This window comes from Lepus europaeus, chromosome 2 (genome assembly GCF_033115175.1).
Source record: "Lepus europaeus isolate LE1 chromosome 2, mLepTim1.pri, whole genome shotgun sequence".
Lineage (NCBI taxonomy): Eukaryota > Metazoa > Chordata > Mammalia > Lagomorpha > Leporidae > Lepus > Lepus europaeus.
This window is the reverse complement of record NC_084828.1, coordinates 98,785,527-98,807,850: the sequence shown is the minus strand read 5'-3', so window position 1 is coordinate 98,807,850 and position 22,324 is coordinate 98,785,527. Positions and strand designations below refer to the sequence as shown.

The following is a 22,324-nucleotide window of genomic DNA, read 5'->3' as shown; positions in this document are numbered from 1 at the left end:
TTTGGATGACTGGTGGATGACATTAGAAATACCCAAAGGACCCTTGGCCAAAAAAACAGTTCCCCACCCCTGCATTAAGGGAGAGGTGAGAGGTAGATAGGTAAAACGATTAAGTTAATGACATAGATAGCATTTAAAATGAACTTATGCATGTTACTACAGATGGGCTATAACTTAATATTTATAACATAATAAAGTTGAGTTCCTACTGTGTGCCAGATACTGTGAAGCATGCATTATTTTCTCATAATTCTATGATGTTGGATACCTTAATTCCATTAGGTTAAAAATGTGCTCCAGAACATAAAAGTGATTGAACTAGGACGTGAATCCTGGCAGCCAGCTACCAGAGCTTGAGCCCCTAGTCACAGAACTAAACACTGCCCACTCAGCTAATTGCTATGATATGTTCCAGGGATGTACAATGATGTAGGTGATATTAATGAAAAATGAGTTTTAGAGGTTAAAATAACTTATGAGGTCATATGTCTTGTAATGGTTGAGAGGGAAATTAAACCCAAGTCTGCCTTGATTCCAAACCCTGTGTTCTTTGACTGCTTCTAGTGTCTTCCATTTCTATCTGCTTTTTAGAAGTATAGAATGTTTAATGTTGATAAGCTTTAAATGTTTTTGTTTATTGCAGGGATTTATCAAAGATGTTCATGAAGACTCCCTCACCGTTGTTTTTGAAAATAAGTAAGTTATTTTTTATTGACAGATCTTAATTTTAAATATTGGTGGTACGAGATTGTTTTTGCTTTTGAGTGGAGATGCTTTGAGTTCAGGAAGTCTAGTTTTGATACCTTTACTTCTGCCCACAGTTTACTCATCATTTTTCATGACTCTTCTCTTTTTTTGCCAAAACATAAATTTAGAATAAATAAATCGTTTTGACAGAAATAGATGGCACAAATGAGATTATAATCTTTCAGTTTTGGAAGTCCAGAATGGTGAAATGAAATGATAACTTTAGAAGGCTTTCCAGATGACTGTGGTAGTCAGATTAAAGTATTAGGCCATTTTTAATTGATATTAATGACTCATACCAATTTCAGAGATACTACAAGGGCTAGGGAGTTTATTCTTAAATTTAAAAAAAAAATGTTTGAAAGGTGGAGTGACAGAGAAAGAAATCTTCCATCTGCTAGTTAAGTCCCGAAATGGTGCAACAGCCAGGAATGGGCCAGGCCAAAGCCATGGTCCAGGAACTCCATTGTGGTCTCCCATGTGGGTTTCAGGGGCCCAAGTACTTAAGACTATCCTCTGCTGTTCTCCCATGTGCATTAGCAGGCAGGTAAATCAGAAGTGGAGCAGCTGGGGCTCAATCCTGTGCTGCAACATCCATCCAAGGCACTAGGTAGTTTAAAAGTAGGATTGTTGATGAAGGGTTAATTGACAGAACTGTTTGACTTCTGTTTCTAAGGTGCTTCTGTAACTGGCTGAAAAGATAAGGTCTCAACCAACAGCTGCTTCATATAGAAACGAGTGTTGAGATTTTTATGTTTGAGCAGCTGCCATTTATAAAGGAAGGGTTGAAAAGCACCCCAAAATGTTTTACTTGGTCAGCTGCTGTTCTGATCAACATTGGCAGATAGAATCCCTAGGAACATTTTATGTGCTAGTATGCCTCCCAGGCATATACCTGTTGAGAACTTAAGAGCAGGGAATAATTTTTCACTTTACAAGTTTATCTCATACATGAAAAATGTCAGATAATCAAAAGCTAAGTTAGTAGTAGTTTAATACCTTTCATTTTGCTACAAAGATTTAAAAAGTTTCCTAGGTTCTAATTATAATGCATATATTCATTGTAGAACAGATAAATCAATAAGTAATAAAATGAAATTTTGTAATTTATTCAAAATCTGAGCAGTTGATTTGTTTCTGTGAGCATATTTAAAGGAATTATGCAGATAATGTTTTATAATCTATTGTATTTCCTTTTTGACAGGTTGTAAATGTATTTGAAATAAGTTGATCCTGCTATTTGATGGTTATGTAGATGAAACATTTCAGATCTTAAATTAGTCATTGCTGTGAACTTAGCTTATTTCATTTGCAGAGAAATATTTGTACTGTTAGGATGAGTGATTTGGAAGGTAATGTTTTCAGTGATAATTATTTATGAACTGGGAACTTATATACTATAAAGGATGTTTTTCTTTAGGAAGGTTAAATGATAAGCTAACTTGAAAAATACATAGCATTAAACATAGTCTGTAATAGCTTCCATATTAGTGGCTATTTCAATTGTATATTTTAAAACTATCAATTCCTTTTTCAATCCTTCAGTTGGCAACCAGAGCGCCAGGTTCCATTTAATGAAGTTAGATTACCACCACCGCCTGATATAAAAAAAGAAATTAGCGAAGGAGATGAAGTAGAGGTATGTGTATTTATTTTCTTGGGTCCTGTTTCAAATATTCATATAGCAAAATCTGTTCAGCTGATAAATCTAATTGCTTGTCTCTTTTTCTATTGATAATGGCTGTGTAATGCAACATTGCTTGGGTTTTGGAGTCAGAATAGGATTCATGTTTTAACTGTACCATTTTTAGCTTTGTGGATTTCTTTTTTTTTTTTTTTAAACTTTTATTTAATGTATATAAATTTCCAGTGTACAGCTTATGGATTACAATGGCTTCCCCCTCCCATAACTTCCCTCCCACCCGCAACCCTCCCCTCTCCCGCTCCCTCTCCCTCTCCCCTTCCACTTGCATCAAGATTCATTTTCAATTCTCTTTATATACAGAAGATCAATTTAGTATAAAGATTTCAACAGTTTGCACCCACATAGAAACACAAAGTGAAACATACTGTTTGAGTACTAGTTATAGCATTATTAAATCAAAATGTACAGCACATTAAGGACAGAGATCCCACATGAGGAGCAACTGCACAGTGGCTCCTGTTGTTGACCCAACAAATTGACACTCTAGTTTATGGCGCCAGTAACCACCCTAGGCTGTTGTCATGAGTTACCAAGGCTATGGAAGCCTTCCAGGTTTGCTGACTCTGCTCATATTTAGACAAGGTCATAAAAGACAGAGTGAGGATAGTAACCAATGATCCTAAGAGTGGCATTTACCAGGTTTGAACAATTATACAACATTAAGTGGGGAAGAGGACCATCAATATACACAGGTTGGGAGTAGAGGCATTGGAGGTAGAGTAGAGGTTATGATTACAAAGGATTTGTGGATTTCAAGGTTACCAATAAAATGAAAGTAGTTAAGGGAGGTAGTACAGTGTTGTTTTAAAACATACTAAATTAAAGGATAGCAGTGATAGTTATCCTTTATTATAGTGATCACTAATACTGTTCATAGGTAGTGTGAAATGTGATTACAGGGCTGCTTTATAGAACATGTTAGAATATTCTAGAAGTGTCTGGAAAAATTTAAAAGTACAGAAGAGCAAAAAGAGAACTGCAGAATTCTTGCTTAAAGATGGAAAATCACTCTTGTCGATTCTAAGCCTCTTCTAGCCATCTCCTTCTCCTTCCCCTAATAAAAATGGGATTATATTGCACTTTTCATTTTGTTCTTTTCATACTTAGAAGATCTTGGATTTCTGTCTGCAATGTATTTTTGATTAATAAGCCTGTTGTTAATAAAAAGAATCTTGAGTATAATTGTCAAATAGAAGTGCAATGATGAACTTGATGGATATAGAAGATCCAGTTTTTAAGAAATTGAAAGCATTCTTTCTAGAGCCTTAAATATGCCAAATACATTTTTCATAGGAAGTCAGCTTGATGCTATTGAATGAGATTTTCAAGTGTTATTTATACTTAATTTATATGGCTGAGGTAGGAGAAGTGGTGGTGTAATAGAACTTTACTGATGAAAAGCTATCTCTAAATGGTTTTGCAAACACTTAACAGTACATATTCTGTGCTAGACACTGTTCTAAGCACCTGATGTGATTTATCTGCCAGTTTCATTTGTTGTCTTTTGTTCTTTTTTGTGTGTGTGTGTGACAGGCAGAGTGGATAGTGAGAGAGAGAGAGAGAAAAAGGTCTTCCTTTTTGCCGTTGGTTCACCCTCCAATGGCCGCTGCGACTGGCGCATTGTGCTGATCCAAAGCCAGGAGCCAGGTGCTTCTCCTGGTCTCCCATGTGGGTGCAGGGCCCAAGGACTTGGGCCATCCTCCACTGCCTTCCCGGGCCATAGCAGAGAGCTGGCCTGGAAGAGGGGCAACTGGGATAGAATCCGGTGCCCCAACCGGGACTAGAACCCAGTGTGCCGGTGCTGCAAGGCGGAGGATTAGCCTGTTGAGCCACGGCGCCGGCATGTCTTCTGTTCTAATGATAATTTTTTTTTTTTAAATATTTTTTTAAAAAATTTATTTGAAAGTCAGAGTTACACAGGCTGGGGGGTCTTCATCCGATGGTTCACTCCCCAACTGGCCGCAAAGGCCGGAGCTGCGCCGATACGAAGCCAGGAGCTTCTTCCAGGTCTCCCATGTGGATGCGGGGGTCCAAGGACTTGGGCCATCTTCTACTGCTTTCCCAGGCCATAGCAGAGAGCTGGATGGGAAGTGGAGAGGCCGGGACTCGAACCAGCACCCATTTGGGATGCCGGCACTTCAGGCCAGGGCGTTAACTCGCTGTGCCACAGTGCCGGCCCCCTAATGATAAATTTTCTTTTGGCTCCTATTATTCTTAGACATTATGCTAGGAAGCCAAATAATTACAGTGCTTTAACCCCTGATAGCCTAAACTTCCACTTTAAAATTCTGCTTAGATTTTAATTATTTGTTTTAAGTTAATTCACTGTACACCATATTGCTTTTGCTAAAGCAAAGTATGTTGTAATTTGTGTCAGGACACCATGAACCCACCCTTTCGTGTTACAACATTATACAACATTCACTTTTATTACTTTTTTTTTTATAGTTTACTTTCAACAAAAGTGGATACTAAGAACTTTTTTACTAGGGGACCTGTAACTGTGGTCTAGATGTGTGTGTTAATGTTCTTGAGGGAGCTATTGCTGGTGGTATGGGGGAGACTCAGAGTGGTGAAGTTACTGCTACTACTCAAGAAGTTTGGAGTAGGGTACTAGTTGGGTGATGAAGGTTTTGACAGTGATCCTCTGAATTACTGTAGCACATTCACTTGGATTTTAGATTTCAGTGAAAACGTTTTCCTGGTGTTGTGGCACAGCAGGTAAAGCTGCTGCCCCTGACGTTAGCATCCCATAAGGGCGCCAGTTCATGTCCTGGCTGCTCAATTTCCGACCAGCTGCCTGCTAATGTTAGGCTGGGAAGAGCAGTGGAATATGGCCCAAGTGCTTGGGCCCCCGCCACCCACATGGGAGACCCAGATAAAGCTCCTGGCTTCAGCCTGGCTCAGCCAGTGCTGTTGAGGCCTTCTGTGAAGTGAACCAGTGAATGGAAGAGCAACTGATTGATCTGTTTCTCTCTTCCTTTCTGTCTTCCTCCCTCTCTCTTTTGTAACTCTCAAGTAAATAAAAAGTTTTTCTCAATATTGCAACCTTTTCTAATTAACATCTTTCTGTGAGGATGGGTAAAGGAGCTTGATTTTTTTTTTCAAAATTAATTTCTGTTGGAGGTTTTTTCTTTTGGAATTCTGAGTTAAGCAAGAGTCAAGCTAAACAAGATTTAGGGTTGGAAGTATTCTAGAATTAGAAATGTGTGGTGTTAAATTTGGAGGGCAACACTTTTTGTTATTGCTCATTTATAAGTAGCATAAAGTTTCAGATTAAAGGAAGAAACTAGTCAGTAGGTGCTAATGGTATTTCAATATGTTCTTAGGTTCTGCCCTGTTCTGAACCTTTCATTTCTGTGGCCCACCTCCTGACTGATCAAAACTTTGATGTTAGAGATTGATTTAGAAATTGATGATTCAAAAGTATCATTTATATAAAAATTTTATGATTTAGTTTTGGGAAAATTTGTTCTTTCCAGTTTTGTACATCATTATCTGAAATTAAGTTACATGTACTTTTTGGCTTTTGAAGATTTGAGTAAAAAGAACTTTGGGGCCAGTGTTGTGGTGCAGTGGGGTTAAGCTGCTGTTTGCGATGCCAGCATCCCATATAGCAGTGCTTGTTCAAGTCCTGGCTGCTCTAGCTGCTTTGCTCTGATCCACCTTTGTGCTAGTGTGCTTGGGAAAGCAGCAGAAGATGGCCCCTGTTATCCTCCATGGGAGACCTTAATGGAGTTCTACGCTCCTGGCTTCAACTTGGACCAGTCCTAGCTGTTGAAGTCATTTGGGGGAGTGAACCAAAGGGTGGAAGATCTTTCTCTTTTTCTCTTTTTCTCTTTTTCTCTTTTTCTCTTTCTCTTTCTCTTTCTCTATCTCTATCTCTATCTCTATCTCTATCTCTTTCTCTTTCTCTTTCTCTTTCTCTTTATCTTTATCTTTATCTTTATCTTTATCTTTATCTTTCTCTCTTTCCCCCTTTATTTTCTCTGTCACTCTACCTTTCAAATAAATAAGTAAATCTTAAAAGTTTAAGTTGCATCTTGACTGGTTTGTTATGATGATGATGTTTTTTTGGTCACCAGTTTTTAGGAACCTATCCATATAATGTATTTCAAAATTATAGTTATTAGTGCTTCACTTTTTGAACCAAGTAACTTTCTAAGTCTCCTTCTCCCTTTAAATAAAGCTTAATGTAAAAATGAGTTGATACAGACTTTTATAATGTAGTAAGTTAACCTTCCCGCTTAGTGTGGCTGTAATTGTCCATTATCGCCAGCTTAAATCTCATTTACCAAAGTTGAGTGTTTCTTCAGATTTTTCTTTTTATTGAGTATATATTTTCTTAAAGCTCTAAAGTCAGAACTACATTATATATCATACATTTACTCCCCAAATGCCTACAGAAGGACCAGAGCTGGGCCAGGCCAAAACCAGGAGCCTGAAACTCAGTCTCTGTCTCCCATGTGTGTGGCAAGAACCAAATTACTTGAGCCATCAGTGCTGCCTCCTAGGGTTTAGATTAGCAGAAAGCTGGGTTTTGGAACCTGAACCAGGAATCCAACCCAGGCATTCAGGTGAGAGGTGCAGGCATCTCCCCTCCCAAAGATTTATTTATTTATTTATTTTTTTGAGAGGCAGAGTTAGCGAGAGGCAAAGAGAGGGTTTGATTTGCTGGTTCACTCACAAAATGGCTGGAGCTGGGCCGATCCGAAGCCAGGAGCTTCTTCCAGGTCTCCTACGTGGGTACAGGGACCCAAGGACTTGGGGCATCTTTTTTTTTTTTTTTTTTTAAAGATTTATTTATTTACTTAAAGTCAGAGTTACACAGAGAGAGGAGAGGCAGAGAGAGAGAGAAGTCTTTCATCTGCTGGTTCACTCCCCAATTGGCTGCAATGGCCGAAGCTGCACTTATCCAAAACCAGGAGCCTCCTCGGGGTCTCCCATGTGGGTGCAGGGCCCAAGGATTTGGGCCATCATCTGCTGCTTTCCCAGGCCACAGCAGAGAGCTGGATTGGATCGGAAATGGAGCAGCGGGGACTTGAACTGGTGTTGGGGCATATTCTGCTTTCCCAGGCCATAGCAGAGAGCTGGATCAGAAGTGGAGCATCTGGGACTTGAACTGGGACCCACATAGGATGTTGGCATTGCAGGTGGCGGCCTTATCTGCTATGCCACAGTGCCCACCCCCCCTCCCCCCAAGTTCGTAATACTTCTGCAAGTACAGAATTTTTATTTTAAGTATTTAGGTTTTTAATTGAGTTTGCTATCTTTCTCTAGGGTAATATTACACAGTATATTATTTATCATTTTTGATGTATCAGTGTATTTAAGTTATCAGATACTGCTTTCTGTTAGCATATTCTTCCCCCCCCCCCCTAATATTTCTGTATTTAAAAATTAGTTGATGGCAGCGATGGGGGGTGGGTTGGAGAGAGAACTGATCTGCTGTCTGCTGATTCACTCCACAAACAGCTGCCATGGCTGGGCCTAGGCCAGGCTAAATCCAGGATTCATGAATTCCATCCAGGTCTGCCACGTGGGTGCAGGGGCTCAAGCACTTGGGTCATCATCTGCATTCTCAGGTGTGGTATCAGGGACCTAGATCAGAAGTTGAAGGCCAGCGCCGCGGCTCACTAGGCTAATCCTCCGCCTTGCGGCACCGGCACACCGGGTTCTAGTCCCGGTCGGGGCACCGATCCTGTCCCAGTTGCCCCTCTTCCAGGCCAGCTCTCTGCTGTGGCCAGGGAGTGCAGTGGAGGATGGCCCAAGTGCTTGGGCCCTGCACCCCATGGGAGACCAGGAGAAGCACCTGGCTCCTGCCATCGGATCAGCGCGGTGCGTCGGCTGCAGCGCGCCTACCGCGGCGGCCATTGGAGGGTGAACCAACGGCAAAAGGAAGACCTTTCTCTCTGTCTCTCTCTCACTGTCCACTCTGCCTGTCAAAAAAAAAAAAAAGAAAAAAAAAAAAAAGAAGTTGAGCAGCCGGGACCAACATTCCAATTTGGGATGTTTTTGTTACAGGGGATGATTTAACCTGCTGTGCCACAAAGCTGGCCCCAAGTCACATTTTTTTTTTTTTTTTTAAGATGTATTTACTTATTTGAAAGGCAGAGTTGCAGAGTTAGAGGAAGAGATAGACAAAGAGAGGCCTTCCATCTGCTGGTTCAATCCCCAAATGGTGGCAACAACTGGGAGTGGGCAAGGCTGGAGCCTGGAGACCCAAGCTTTATCCTGCTCTCCCATGTGGGTGTTAGGGGACCCCAGCACTTGGGCCATTTTTTGCTGCTTTCCCAGGTACATTAACAGCGAGCTGGTTGGAATCAAATGGTATATCAATATCATAGCCTCCAGCTTACCCTGCTGTGCCACTGCACCAGACCTGTAGTTTGTCAATTCTCTGATAGCAGTAAGAGTAGCTGAAACTTGGGCCGCGCTTTGGCACAACCGGTTAAAACCCTGACCTGAAGTGCCAGTATCCTACATAGGCACCAGTTTGAGTCCTGGCTGCTCCACTTCCAATCCAGCTCCCTGTTGATGTGCCTGGGAAAGCAGTGAAAGATGGCCCAAGTCTTTGGACTGCTGAACACATGTGGGAGACCCAGAGGAAGCTCCTGGCTCCTGGCATTGGATCCGCTCAGCTCTGGCAGTTGTGGCCATTCTGAGAGTGAACCAGTGAATGAAAGATGCCCATGACATAGGTTCCAGAGGGGCCCTCCCCCCACCCAAATCACCTATTAAATGATATAATATTTGGTTATAATCTCTGCAGTCCTCCCTTATACTTTTAAATCATCTCTAAATTGCTTATATTTGATATAATGAAAATGCTATGTAAACAGTTACATTGTATTATTTAGGGAATAATGAGAAAAATCTTTTTTTCTGAATATTTTCTATCTAATTGGGGATCCAGACAGATTGAGGTACTTTATTAACTAAGTTCATATAGCAAAAAATTTGTGAAACTGATGATAAACAAGTTTAGTTTCTGTTCTTCTAATGTTCTCTAATATATCAAGCTGTATTCACAGGGTTTGATCAGTTTTGTGCCAGACCTGTTTTTCAGTTCTAGAAATCCTCTGTAGAAGGGAAAGGTGACTTTTATTTGGTCTTTTAGTAATAATTTTAGGGCAGAAATGATCAAAGAGGTAACTTTAGGTTGAGGTCTTCGTGCATTTTTAAAGAGTTGAATGCTGAGATTTCTGTTTTTGTTGTTCAAGAATGGTTAAATATTAGCAGTTTCATATGGTTTGCACTAAATTGTGTTTTCAAAATTTTTTGGCTATTTGCTTTCCCAATCAGCTTCCCAGACTTACATGATGTTACAGCACATAAATCAGTGTCATGATTTGGTAGTGGGCTCAAGCAGAAAGACACTGTATGATGAATGTTGCTTTTGAAAAGGTCTGAAATGGAAATACTTACTCTCAGACCTTTAAATAGTTGCTACGTCATTTTTCAAAAGTGATGGCAAATCTTTTAAAATTAGTAATATTTAATCTTTTTGGTAAGAATTTTGCTGAATAAGATTGCTGAGAAAATTGGGAGGGAAGGATGGCAGGGGGTAGTATCACTATGTTTCTGAATCTGTATATAGGAAATACATGAAATTTATATACCTTAAATAAAATTAACAAAAATTAAAAAAAAAACTTTTATCTATAGTTCTATATTCTCTAAATAAGAAGTTTCAAGACTCTGAAACAAAACAGTACAAAAACAAACTGCTTATAAAAATTAAAGCATTGTTGGTTCTGTTTAAATGTTTCCTCTTGTAGGCCCCAAAGGACTTTCTTCCATGATTTCTAATGTATTTCGTACTTTCGGATAGCTCTGTAAACAGATAAAACTAAAGTTTACAGGTTCCAACTAAAAGGATATGGTTAATTCAGGTTACTAAAAATAAAAATTAATTCTAATCGGTAATTTTAAAAACAAAGATTTAAAAAAATGAAAAACTGCTTTGTTGTTCTGTCTTGTATGTGTGTTACATGTGTGTAGGTTGCATTTCTGTAAAAAATTATTAAAACTGTTTTGGCTTGTGGATAAAAAAACTCACAAATTAAGACTACTAACTTAACAAACTACCTTTTTGGTGAACATGACTTAATCTCTGTTAAATATGCTGTTTTTAAAAAAAAAAGTTTGCTGAATAAAATTGCTGAGAAAATTGGCTCACTTTGTAAAGTTGAAGGTAATCAGCAAATGAAGGGTTCTTTAGATTTGCTTAAGATGGATGTGTAATATAATCTATGATATTGAAGGACCTTAAAATTCCCCATCCTTTTTTTAAAATTTTTTTTTAAAGATTTTATTTATTTATTTGAGAGGTAGAGCTACAGAAAGTGAGAGGAAGAGACAGAGAGAAAGGTCTTCCGTCCCTTGGTTCACTCCCCAAATAGTGCAATGGCCAGAGCTGCGCCAATCCGGAGCCAGGAGCCTCTTCTGGGTCTCCCATGTGGGTGCAGGGACCCAAGCTCCCAGGCCACAGCAGAGAGCTGGATTGGAAGTGGAGCAGCCGGGACTAGAACTGGCTAATGCCGCAGGAGGAGGATTAACCTGGTCTCCCATGTGGGTGCAGGGGCCCAAGCACTTGGGCCATCCTCCACTGCCCTCTCAGGCCACAGCAGAGAGCTGGACTGGAAGAGGAGCAAGCAGGACTAGAACCTGGTGCCCATATGGGATGCCGGCGCCTCAGGCAGAGGATTAACCAGGTGAGCCATGCCGCTGGCCCCAGGACACTTCTTTACCTTACAACTTTATAGTTAAATATTTATACAAAAGATAAAATGTATGGTTTACTCCCTACTCCTAAAAAGTTGACTTTGATTCTTGTGGTCAGCCTAAAAAATATTTATTAAACTTAATCTTCCACAATACCAAATCCATTGTTAGTTGTACTTCTTGGGAAGTGCTTACACTGTAAGGACAGGTGAAAATAATCTTCATTACTTATCTTCATTACTTTGTCTTTTGGGTAATGGGTCAGTATCCAGGACCTAATTAGTTAGTGTGAAATTCATTTGTTGCTATATCTGCCACAGTATAAATAATACTGTTGTGTGGGTGGACAGATCAGGTTCTTGCATTCCAGATGATAAGCTTGCTTTTCTAATGTGTATCTTTCAGTTCTTGCTAAGTTATAAAGACACAAAATGGTAGACACATAGGGTATAGTACCTTACATGTTGGAAATATGGCCATTGTGATTAAGTACCTAGTTTAATAGTTAATGTTATTTGGAGAAGTAGTAATATAGTTAATTTACTGAAAACTGGTAAAAATTTTTTTCTGTATTCCATAATATCTGGTTGTCATTTTCAAAGGCATAATTGACCATTATGAACGTATATGAAAAATTGACAACTTCAGGATTCCAACTGGAATTTTGGGTTCTGTGCATGAACTTGGAGGCCATTTTTTAAGGTTTGACTTGGAGTCATTTGTGCAAAAGAATCCTGAATTTGGTTTTTTAAATTTGATTCTCCCATTTCATTCTCCACTCTATGAAAGGGTACCACTCCAGGAAAGGGTAGTTAATAATCTGAGTATTACTATGTTTGCTCCTTAATCTCCTACATTTTAAACTATTCTTTGTGTTTAAAGAAGGTTTAAGGATGTTGGACACAAACTGGTGCCCATATGGGATGTTGGTGCTGCAGGCGGAGGCCTTTGCCTACTATACCACAGCTCTGGACCTTCTCAAAGAGGTTTTCTAACCATTGTATAAAGTTGATCATTGGGTTTTTTTTTTTTTTTTTGCTCACTTATAGTTCCAGTATTCCCACCACTTCAACAGTTACTCTCAAGTAATGTTGATTGAAGCTTCAGGCTCACCAGAGATATTTGTCTGTAGTTGTTAGCATTTATTTGTATCTCAGATGGCTCTTGACATGAACTGGTAGATTTCCCTGGCGATTTCTGCAAGAGTATCTTAATTCCTGTAGTCAAGATTATTGTGAGAGTACTTAGGTGTTTATTCTTGGCTTTCCCATTCCCTTCAGTGATTGAAAATACATTAAACAAGCTGCTGTATCATAAGAAATAAGCTGTGAAAACTTAACGTTAGTAAGACTAACTTGCACAGATGAAAAAATAGAAGATTCCGTTTATTATGGATAGGAGTTTTGTAAGATATTTAAGCTACTCTGCTGCATGGATGGAATATGTGTACTTTTCTTGTTCAGCTAAGCAATTTTAATACATTTAATTTAGTTTTTAAGATTTATTTATAATGCTGGTGTTGTGACATAGTGGGTAAAGCTGCCACCTGGGGTATTGACAACTGAGAGAGAGAGAGAGAGAGAGCGAGCTATCTTCCATCTGCTGGTTCATTTCCTGGATGGCTGCAGTAGCTGGAGCTGGGCCAGACGGAAAGAAAGAACTTCTGGGTCTCCCATGTAGGTACAGAGGCCCAAGGAATTGGGCCATCTTCTCCTTTCCCTCAGGTGCATCAGCAGGGAGCTAGCTGGATTGGAAGTGGAACAGCCTGGACTGGTGGTGGCTTAACCTGCTATGCCATAACGCTGGCTACTAGGTTCTTAAGGGATCTAAATGGCAATTCGGGCTTACCACATTCTACACTTTTTAAAAAATTTTAATTTCACTGTTCATAATTTTGATGAGAAAAACTGAAAAACCTGTATTTGACATTATGTAAAGATGAGTGGTAAACAGCTTGCTTTAATATATTTGAATTTAGTAATCCCATGAATTTGAAATTAGTTTACTAGGAGGCCACACTGCCCAAAAGTATTCAGGTTTAGGGGCTGCGTTGTGGCTGGTAAAGCCTCTGCTTGGGACACCAGCATTCCATATGATTGCTGGTTTGAGATTTTTTTGTTTTGTTTTGGTTTATTTGTTTTTTTTTTTTTTTTTTTTTTTTTTTTTTTTTTTTTACAGGCAGAGTGGACAGTGAGAGAGAGAGACAGAGAAAGAGGTCTTCCTTTGCCGTTGGTTCACCCTCCAATGGCCGCTGCGGCCGGTGCGCTGCGGCCGACGCACCGCACTGATCTGAAGGCAGAAGCCAGGTGCTTCTCCTGGTCTCCCATGGGGTGTAGGGCCCAAGCACTTGGGCCATCCTCCACTGTAGTCCTGGGCCACAGCAAAGAGCTGGCCTGGAAGAGGGGCAACTGGGACAGAATCCGGTGCCCCAACCGGGACTAGAACCCAGTGTGCTGGCGCCGCAAGGCGGAGGATTAGCCTAGTGAGCCACGGCGCCGGCCTGGTTTGAGATTTGAGTTCTCAAGTCCTGACTGCTCCACTTCTGATCCAGCTTGCCGCTCATTTGCCTGGAAAAACAGCGGAGGATGGCCCAAGCACCTGGGCCCCTGCACCCACATTTGAGACATAGAAGCAGCTCTGTGCTCCTGGCTTTGGCCTGGCCCAGCCCTGGAACTTTGTGGCCATTTGGGGAATGAACCAGCGGATGGAAGAGCTCTCTCTAACTCTGCATTTCAAATACATAAATAAATCTAAAATAAAAAATATACAGCTTTATATTCAGCTATTAAACTTTGAATGTGCATACCACTTTCACTCAACTACATTGAGCACAGTTCCAGTAAAATAACCTTTGATTATTTAGTGGGATTTAGCATTTATAACAAACCATCACTTAGAGTTTTAGAATCTTTCCAAATGAATGCATGAAGGCATATTTCCCCTTTCTCAGGTATATTCTAGAGCAAACGACCAAGAACCATGTGGATGGTGGTTGGCTAAAGTTCGGATGATGAAAGGAGAGGTAAGTGATTGTGACATTTGCTATGTGATAGTATTAAAGGAAATAATCTCAACTCTTTGTTTTTGTAAATATTATTCCAACTGTACTTTTGTTTTTAAAAGCCTATGAGGAATAGTTGACCAGACATCGTAAAAATTCACTAGATCATTAATTTCTGTTTGTGTTCTGTATTGGCAAACACCAAAGCTGCTCTCCAGAGGTACACCTCAAGCATGTAAGGACCACTAGGTTCATGCTTGTAAGAACCTATGTTCTAGTTTAGGTAAATTAGATTGATGTAACTAAGCTGCGCTTAATATTTGTGTCACAAAGGGGAGGGTCTGAGCTGAGCAAGGTAATTAGAACTTCTTTTAAAGTTCATTATTTTTGTTCAGATGGAATTTTTGAAGTATTTTGATGTCTTTTAGTTTTATGTCATTGAATATGCTGCTTGTGATGCCACTTACAATGAAATAGTAACATTTGAACGACTTCGGCCTGTCAATCAAAATAAAACTGTCAAAAAAAATACCTTCTTTAAATGCACGGTGGATGTTCCTGAGGATTTGAGAGAGGCGTGAGTAATTTTATCTGTTATTGTATTGCTTGGTGATTAAGAGAATTTTTAAGCACTAATATTTTTTTCTCAGACACCTAGTCAAAACCTTCTCATAGAAAATATTAAAGGTTTTGATGGGGAATGTTAAAGTTCTAAGTTTGTATTGTCCTTGTAACTCTTCTAAATTTAATCTAGTACTGAGATTTTACCCATGAATTAATTTTTCTTCAGGTGTGCTAACGAAAATGCACATAAAGATTTTAAGAAAGCAGTAGGCGCGTGCAGAATTTTTTACCACCCAGAAACCACACAGCTAATGATACTGGTAAGATAACATAGTTTCAGGTATTAATGAGTATTGCACAGATTTTACACTTAGATATTTCAAAAGATAAGAGCTATGGTAAGCTTGATGTAAAGTTTTTTTTTTTTTTTTGCAATAATATAAGATTAATTCTGATTTTTTTTGGAGTATGGAAATAAAATTTTTTTTTAATATTTTATTTATTTGAAAGATAGAGTTACAGAGAGAGGTAGAGACGGAGAGAGGTCTTCATCCGCTGGTTTATTCCTCAGATGGCCGCAACGGCAGGAGCTGCACCCATCCGAAGCCAGGGGCTTCTTCCGGGTCTCCCATGTGGGTGCAGAAGCCTAAAGACTTGGGCCATCTTCTACTGCTTTCCCAGGCCATAGCAGAGAGTGGGATCAGAAGAGGAGCAGCTGGGACTAGAATCAGTGCCCACATGGGATGCCATTGCTTCAGGCCAGGGCGTTAACCCACTGTACCACAGCACTGGCCCTGGAAATAAAATTCTTAAAATGATATTTTTAGTTTCCTAAAATTTGTAATGTGTGGGATCCTAGATGCTTTCATAGCCAATGCTATTTTATGTGGCAAATATAAATAATAACAGGAATTCATGAAGAAAAGTAAGATTACCCAGGGAGGCAGAATGTTAGACAAACAGAGAAGTGTAGTAGTTGAAAATCAAAGCTTTGTGTTACTTTGAAAAATGGTTAACTTTTTGGGTGATTAACTTGTTTGTTTGTTACAGTCTGCCAGTGAAGCAACTGTGAAGAGAGTAAATATTTTAAGTGACATGCATTTGCGAAGTATTCGTACAAAGCTGATGCTTATGTCCAGAAATGAAGAAGCCACTAAGCATTTAGAAGTAAGTAGGTTTACTTTCAAAATGTTTGTCCCATTTAGTTTCAGAATTATATTCTTGGAGTTCCCTGGTTCAAACTACTTGACTGATAAAAGACAGCCTAGACTTGATTTGTGGTTAAACCTGGAGTGAGTGAGGCATTAAAAGAATGGCTTTTCTATTTTACTTTTATCAAGTGTAGCATTTCCTTGCCAAATTCTGGTTGACTTTTGTTAGGACTTAAGAACTCAGAACTGTACTGCTGTTTCTTTGCACTACCGTGTTAGTCATAACACATTTACATCAGTAATTAGTTCAGTCTAACAACTCGTTTAAGAGGAGATTAGGAGAACAAGACATAGTGTGAAGTTTTTAAAATATTAAGAGTATCATTGCCCCATGCTATTGTTGTACTACTTTTCTCCATGTGCTCACACTTCCCCAATGGAACACATGTGTACGTACACACAAACACACTGTCTTCACTTAGAGAAACCAAAATATGTTTATTCTTAGGACAAATTTGCCAGTGTCCTCTTTAATTTTAAACTGCCAAACAAGGAATATGTGAATGAATTTTGAAGTAAACATATGAAATGGGGAACTGCCTGTATTTGTAACAAAGTACTATATTATGTTAGAACTACTGTTTTTTTCTGAAATTGATTTAAATAGATAAAACCATTTTATCCCTTTGCATTTATGCCACTAGATAAGCTTCTTCTATTCTGTAAGATTTTTGATCTTTTTTCCCTTAAGGCTTTTTTTTAAAGTTTTCACATTTAAAAAAATTATAAAGTTCAGTATGTATTTCCATTGTTGGTTAACCAGTTTACAGGACTTTAAGTTTTGCATCTTGAAAAATGAAAACTACCCTCTAAGTTGCAACTCTCAACTCTCTGCTCCCCATTTCTGACAACTGCCATTTTGTAAATTTCACTGCTTCTGATGTTTCATAAATTGGAATACTATACTATTAGTTGTTTGTTATATCACTTAACATAATAGGGTTTTCAAGGCTCATTCATGTTGTTGCATGTGTTAGAATTTGCTTTTGATAATTCTTTGTATGTACAAGGGTACTTCAGAAAGTTCATGGAAAATGAAATTAAAAGATTGTTGTAGATTTCTTTTTTTTTTTTTTTTTTTAATTTATTTTATTTATTTGAAAGAGTTACAGAGAGAGGTAGAGACAGAGGTCTTCCATCTGCTGGTTCACTCCCCAGTTGGCTGTGACAGCCGGAGCTGCGCCGATCTGAAGCCAGGAGCTTCTTACGGGTCTCCCATGTGGGTTCAGGGGCCCGAGGACCTGGGCCATCCTCTGCTGCTATCACAGGCCATAGCAGAGAGTGGGATCAGAAGAGTAGCAGCTGGGACTAGAACCGGTGCCCATATGGGATGCCATTGTTTCAGGCCAGGACTTTAACCCGCTACGCCACAGCACTGGCCCCCACTTTCTTTCTTTTTTAAAGATTTATTTATTTGAAAGGCAAAATTGTGGCTGGGGGCCGGAGGGAAGTCATGGATAGGTCTTCAGCCTGCTATTTGCCTTCTCATATGGCTGCAATGACCAGGGCTGGGCCAGGCTGAAGCCAGGAGACTGTAACACCATGCAGGTCTTCCATATGGGTGGCTGGGGCCCAAGTACTTGGCTCATCTTACACTGTTTTCCCAGGTGCATTAGCAGGGAGCTGGAATTCAAGTGGAGCAGTCAGGACTTAAACTGGTAATCACATGGGATGCTGGCATCGCAGGTGGCTTAAACCACTGTGCCACAATGGCCCCTCAATCTTTTTCTTTTTTCTTCTTCTCTCTCTTCTCTCTTCTCCTTCCCCTCCCCTCCCTTTGGTTCTCCTCCCCTCAGATTGATTTATTTATTTGAAAGGCAGATAGGCAAAAGCAGAGAGAGAGGGAGAAAGGTCTTTCATCTGCTGGTTCACTCCCCAGATGGCCGCAATGGCCAGAGGTGGGCTGATCTGGAGCCAAGAGCTTCTTCCGGGTCTTTCATGCATGTGGGTGCAGGGGCTGAAGGACTTGGGCCATATCCCAGGCCATAGCAGAGAGCTGGATCAGAAGTGGAGCAGCCATGACTTGGCGCCCATATGTGATGCCGGTGCTATAGGCGGCTGCTCTACCCACTGCGCCACAGCACCAGCTCCATCAGACTCTTGACTATAGTAAAGTATGTTGGTATGAACATGCATTGCAGAAAACCTGATTGTTTTTTGATTTTTGTAATGAATTCCACTTTTCTTCTTAATAGTGCACAAAACAACTTGCAGCAGCTTTTCATGAGGAATTTGTTGTGAGAGAAGATTTAATGGGCCTGGCAATAGGAACACATGGTAGTAACATACAGCAAGCTAGGAAGGTTCCTGGAGTCACCGCTATTGAACTAGATGAAGATACTGGAACATTTAGAATCTATGGAGAGGTAAGATGTTGTCTATCTCCTATCTTGACTGATTTTACTGTCACTTTTAACCACCTGTTGTTTGATTACATTTTATCTTGAACTTTAATTTACTAGTGAAACACTTTTGACTTAAGATTCATTCATTTAAAATCAAACTGCCCAGCAGTCATTACTTCTGAAGATGGTTTAAAGCTGTTTTTGTTTTGGGGGAGTGAAAGGCTTATCGAGTGACATGTAGCATTTTGAGAATTTTTTTTTTCTTTTTTAAGATTTATTTATTTATTTGAAAGAGTTACACAGAGAAAGAAGGAGAGGCAGAGAGAGAGAGAGAGAGGTCTTCCATCCACTGGTTCACTCCCCAATTGGCCGCAATGGCTGGAGCTGTGCCGATCTGAAGCCAGGAGCTTCTTCCAGGTCTCCCACATGGGTGCCGGGGCCCAAGGACTTGGGCCATCTTCTATTGCTTTCCCAGGTCATAGCGGAGAGCTGGATTGGAAATGGAGCAGCCAGGATTCGACCCAGCACCCATATGGGATGCCAGTACTGCAGGCGACAGCTTTACCCACTACACCACAGTGCCAGCACCCAGAAGTTTCTTAAATAACTGCTTCTTAGTTTAATTCAGTTTTATATTCATTAAAATAATTTATCCAGATATTCTTTTGAATGCTTATTAGGTGTTGGGGCTCTGGCAAGCAGCAATATAAAAGTTATGTAATGGCCGGCGCCGTGGCTCAATAGGCTAATCCTCTGCCTTGCGGCGCCGGCACACAGGGTTCTAGTCCCGGTCGGGGCACCGGATCCTGTCCCGGTTGCCCCTCTTGCAGGCCAGCTCTCTGCTGTGGCCAGGGAGGGCAGTGGAGGATGGCCCAGGTCCTTGTGCCCTGCACCCCATGGGAGACCAGGAGAAGCACCTGGCTCCTGCCATCGGATCAGTGTGGTGCATCGGCCGCAGCGCACCGGCGGTGGCGGCCATTGGAGGGTGAACCAACGGCAAAGGAAGACCTTTCTCTGTCTCTTTCTCTCACTCTCCACTCTGCCTGTCAAAAAAAAAAAAGTTTTATAATAACTTTTATAGAACTTAGGTTTGGATAGTACTGTGTCATTAGATCTTAAATTTTCAGGGATAGAAAAATGAATGTGTCATTTTAGTTATTCATTCCTTGAGAAATATCTTCCATCTACTTATTCACTCCTTACATAGCAGCAATAATGAGAGCTGAGTCAGGCTGAAGCTAGGAGCCAAGAACTTTACCTTGTTACTACCACATGGGCCTTGGGTCCAAGTACGTGGTTCATCTTCTGTCTTCTGAGGCGTATTAGTAGAGAGCCGATTTAGAAGTAGAGTAGCAGAGACTCAAACTCGCACCCTGATGTGGGATGTTGGTGTTGGCGAGCAGTGTCATAACTTGCTGTATCACAATGCCTGCTGCTTGTAAGCTATTTTAAAAATACATTATTTTCAGATGTTTTGTTGAGACTACCCTTTGAAATAGTATAAATGATTTTTTTGGGGGACTGGTTTGGTTTCAAATCTTGACTTTAAAACACAGCTTTTATGAAAAGCTTTATTCATATAGTAAATACAACTAAAAGTATCATTTTTGTTTCTGAAATCTTAACAAGTGGGGGGAGTATAGAATGGTAATTAAGAGGACAGTCTTTGGAGCTATAGAGCCTGGATTCAGTTCTTGTTTCTTGCAGAAGTTACATTACATCCCTACATGTGTCCTCAGGGTTAAATAAGAGTGATAATGAATAGATTTTTCAGTGTATTTGTTGTTTATTTTTGTGACAGGGAGAGTTATAGACAGAGTGATAGAGACAGAGAGAAAGGTCTTCCTTCCGTTGGTTCACTCAAATGGCTGCCACGGCTGGCACTGCGCCGATCCGAAGCCAGGAGCTGGGTGCTTCGTCCTGGTCACCCATGCAGGTGCAGGGACTCAAGCACTTGGGCCATTCTCCACTGCCCTCCTGGGCCACAGCGGAGAGCTGGACTGGAAGAAAAGCAACTGGGATTAGTACCCGGTGCCCTAGCCAGGACTAGAACCTGGGGTGCCGGCGCCGCAGGCAGAGGATTAGCCAAGTGAGCCATGGCGCCTGCCTAGTGTATTTGTTGTTTATGGTATATGATATCAACATAAATTCACAATAAATTTGAGCTGTGGTTACTAAAGAACACAATTAAAAGCAAAAATAAAATTGAGATTGGATTTTCATATTCTTATTGTATTTATGTTTAACAATAGTGCCTGTCTGTAAAAATTGCAGATGATTTAAACTCTTTGAATTCTTTGTTTTTAATAATCACCTGGAGAAATACAACATCAGAATATAGACCAGTGTGTATTTAGAATTGGCTTGAAGTTTGACTATTGTGTAGCTATATAACATAGCTAATTCAAACTGTTGCTATTTTCTCAGCTTCTTAAGTTTTTGGTTTTAATAGTGATGGAAAGTTTGTTTTTTAATTACTTGATGAGTTTTTTAACCTGAAATGTCACTGTAGTGGGCTGAGGAGAATCTCTTAGTAGAGCATAATGATTCACAGTAACAGTTGTATTTTGGATTTTGTGTTGCTTGTAACTGGATTTTATGTTAATGTTTCCCTTATTTCCAGAGTGCTGATGCTGTAAAAAAGGCTAGAGGTTTCTTGGAATTCGTGGAGGACTTTATTCAGGTTCCTAGGAATCTTGTTGGTAGGTATTGCTACTAATTATTAAATAAAATGTTACTTAGTTGCATTTAGTGATTTAGTTGAAAATATAGTGTAATATCTAATTCTGCTTCTAGTGATCTGTTACAGTACTTAGATAGCAAGCAGGCTTATGTTTTTGGTGATAACAAATGTGACTCGCACCTTGTTTTTAAAAAGTAAAGATGTTTTCCTTTGTCCAGGGTAATTGGATAATAATGCCCATACTTTCTATAACAGTGTGTCATTAACAGGTTTTCTTAAGTATTCTCATCCTGTTGGCTTTTAACTTTTTTTCAGCCCCTTATTGTCTTTCTTTCATTTATGTATTTGAAATTGTCATAGTACTTTTGAGAATGTGGTTGAATTTATTTCTTTAGTAGAGAAGAAAAATTACAGTGGACTAACAACAGGGTAATAAGTATTTACCGTGTAGGCCCTGATTAGATAATAATTGGTTGTTGAAAGGGCATAGAAAAAGGTAAGAAGTTGTGAGCAGGAGAGGATGCTGCTGATGGTATGTGGGGAGGTTTCATTATTAATTGTGTGACACCTTTCTTGAAAACTTGGATGCTCATGCTTTATTTAAGTGACAAAAATTTGAGTTGCAGGTTAAGGCTGAATGAGCATTTTATGAGATAAGTTAGTTAATATCCCTGTTGCTAATACGTTCTACATCTCTGATGATGTCTTTATGACTATTTGAGGCAAATGGGAAGGCTTTGGTTATCAGTGATTTTACTAACTACTTAATAAAGAGGAAGAACTAACACAATGTAGTGAATGAAATTAATACTATAGGATAAGTCCTTTGTTTCTAGTTGGCCTCTTAATATTTTGACTATAAGGAAACACTTTTTTTTTTTTAAGTTCCTTGGGCTCTGTTTAGATCATGTAGCCTGTTTTGCCTTTAGGAAATGATTTGTGAAATCTTATAAATCAAGCATGGGTAGAAAACTTAAAACTTCCATCCTGAAAAGATGTTTATTTTGGCCTTAAAAAACAAATAGTGTACTGTAAAAAACAGTTTACATCAAAAAATGTGTTTCTTGGAATTCAGCACTAGTAGAAAAGCAAACAGCCTTTCAGTGTGGTCCAAAGATGAGGATAGCAGGGCAGACTTCCAGTTCTTACGTAAACTCTACATTATCAGCTTTTGGTTTATCATCATTTACTGTAGGTTGATCTGCTGGAGAGATGAATTGAGATGTTTAAATTGAAATAAGTTTGAAGAATTTTGTGCAGTTTTAATGATATTATCAAGATATGAATGCTATGAAATATTTATCATTGTCAAATGAAGTCACCTTTGACAAAGAAGCTGCT

General features: G+C 39.6%; 1 protein-coding gene across 5 annotated transcripts in view; it reads left to right on the top strand.

The window, feature by feature from the left end:
- FXR1 (FMR1 autosomal homolog 1) overlaps positions 1-22,324 on the top strand; it is a 68,062-nt gene that overhangs the window by 24,956 nt on the left and 20,782 nt on the right. For all 5 annotated transcript variants that reach the window (XM_062211366.1, XM_062211382.1, XM_062211362.1 and 2 more), the window contains exons 2-9: positions 644-696; positions 2,293-2,386; positions 14,130-14,201; positions 14,609-14,757; positions 14,971-15,064; positions 15,795-15,911; positions 18,151-18,321; positions 20,924-21,002. In XM_062211366.1, coding sequence (XP_062067350.1) covers positions 644-696; positions 2,293-2,386; positions 14,130-14,201; positions 14,609-14,757; positions 14,971-15,064; positions 15,795-15,911; positions 18,151-18,321; positions 20,924-21,002 — 829 coding nt within the window. The remainder of the gene's footprint in view (positions 1-643; positions 697-2,292; positions 2,387-14,129; positions 14,202-14,608; positions 14,758-14,970; positions 15,065-15,794; positions 15,912-18,150; positions 18,322-20,923; positions 21,003-22,324) is intronic.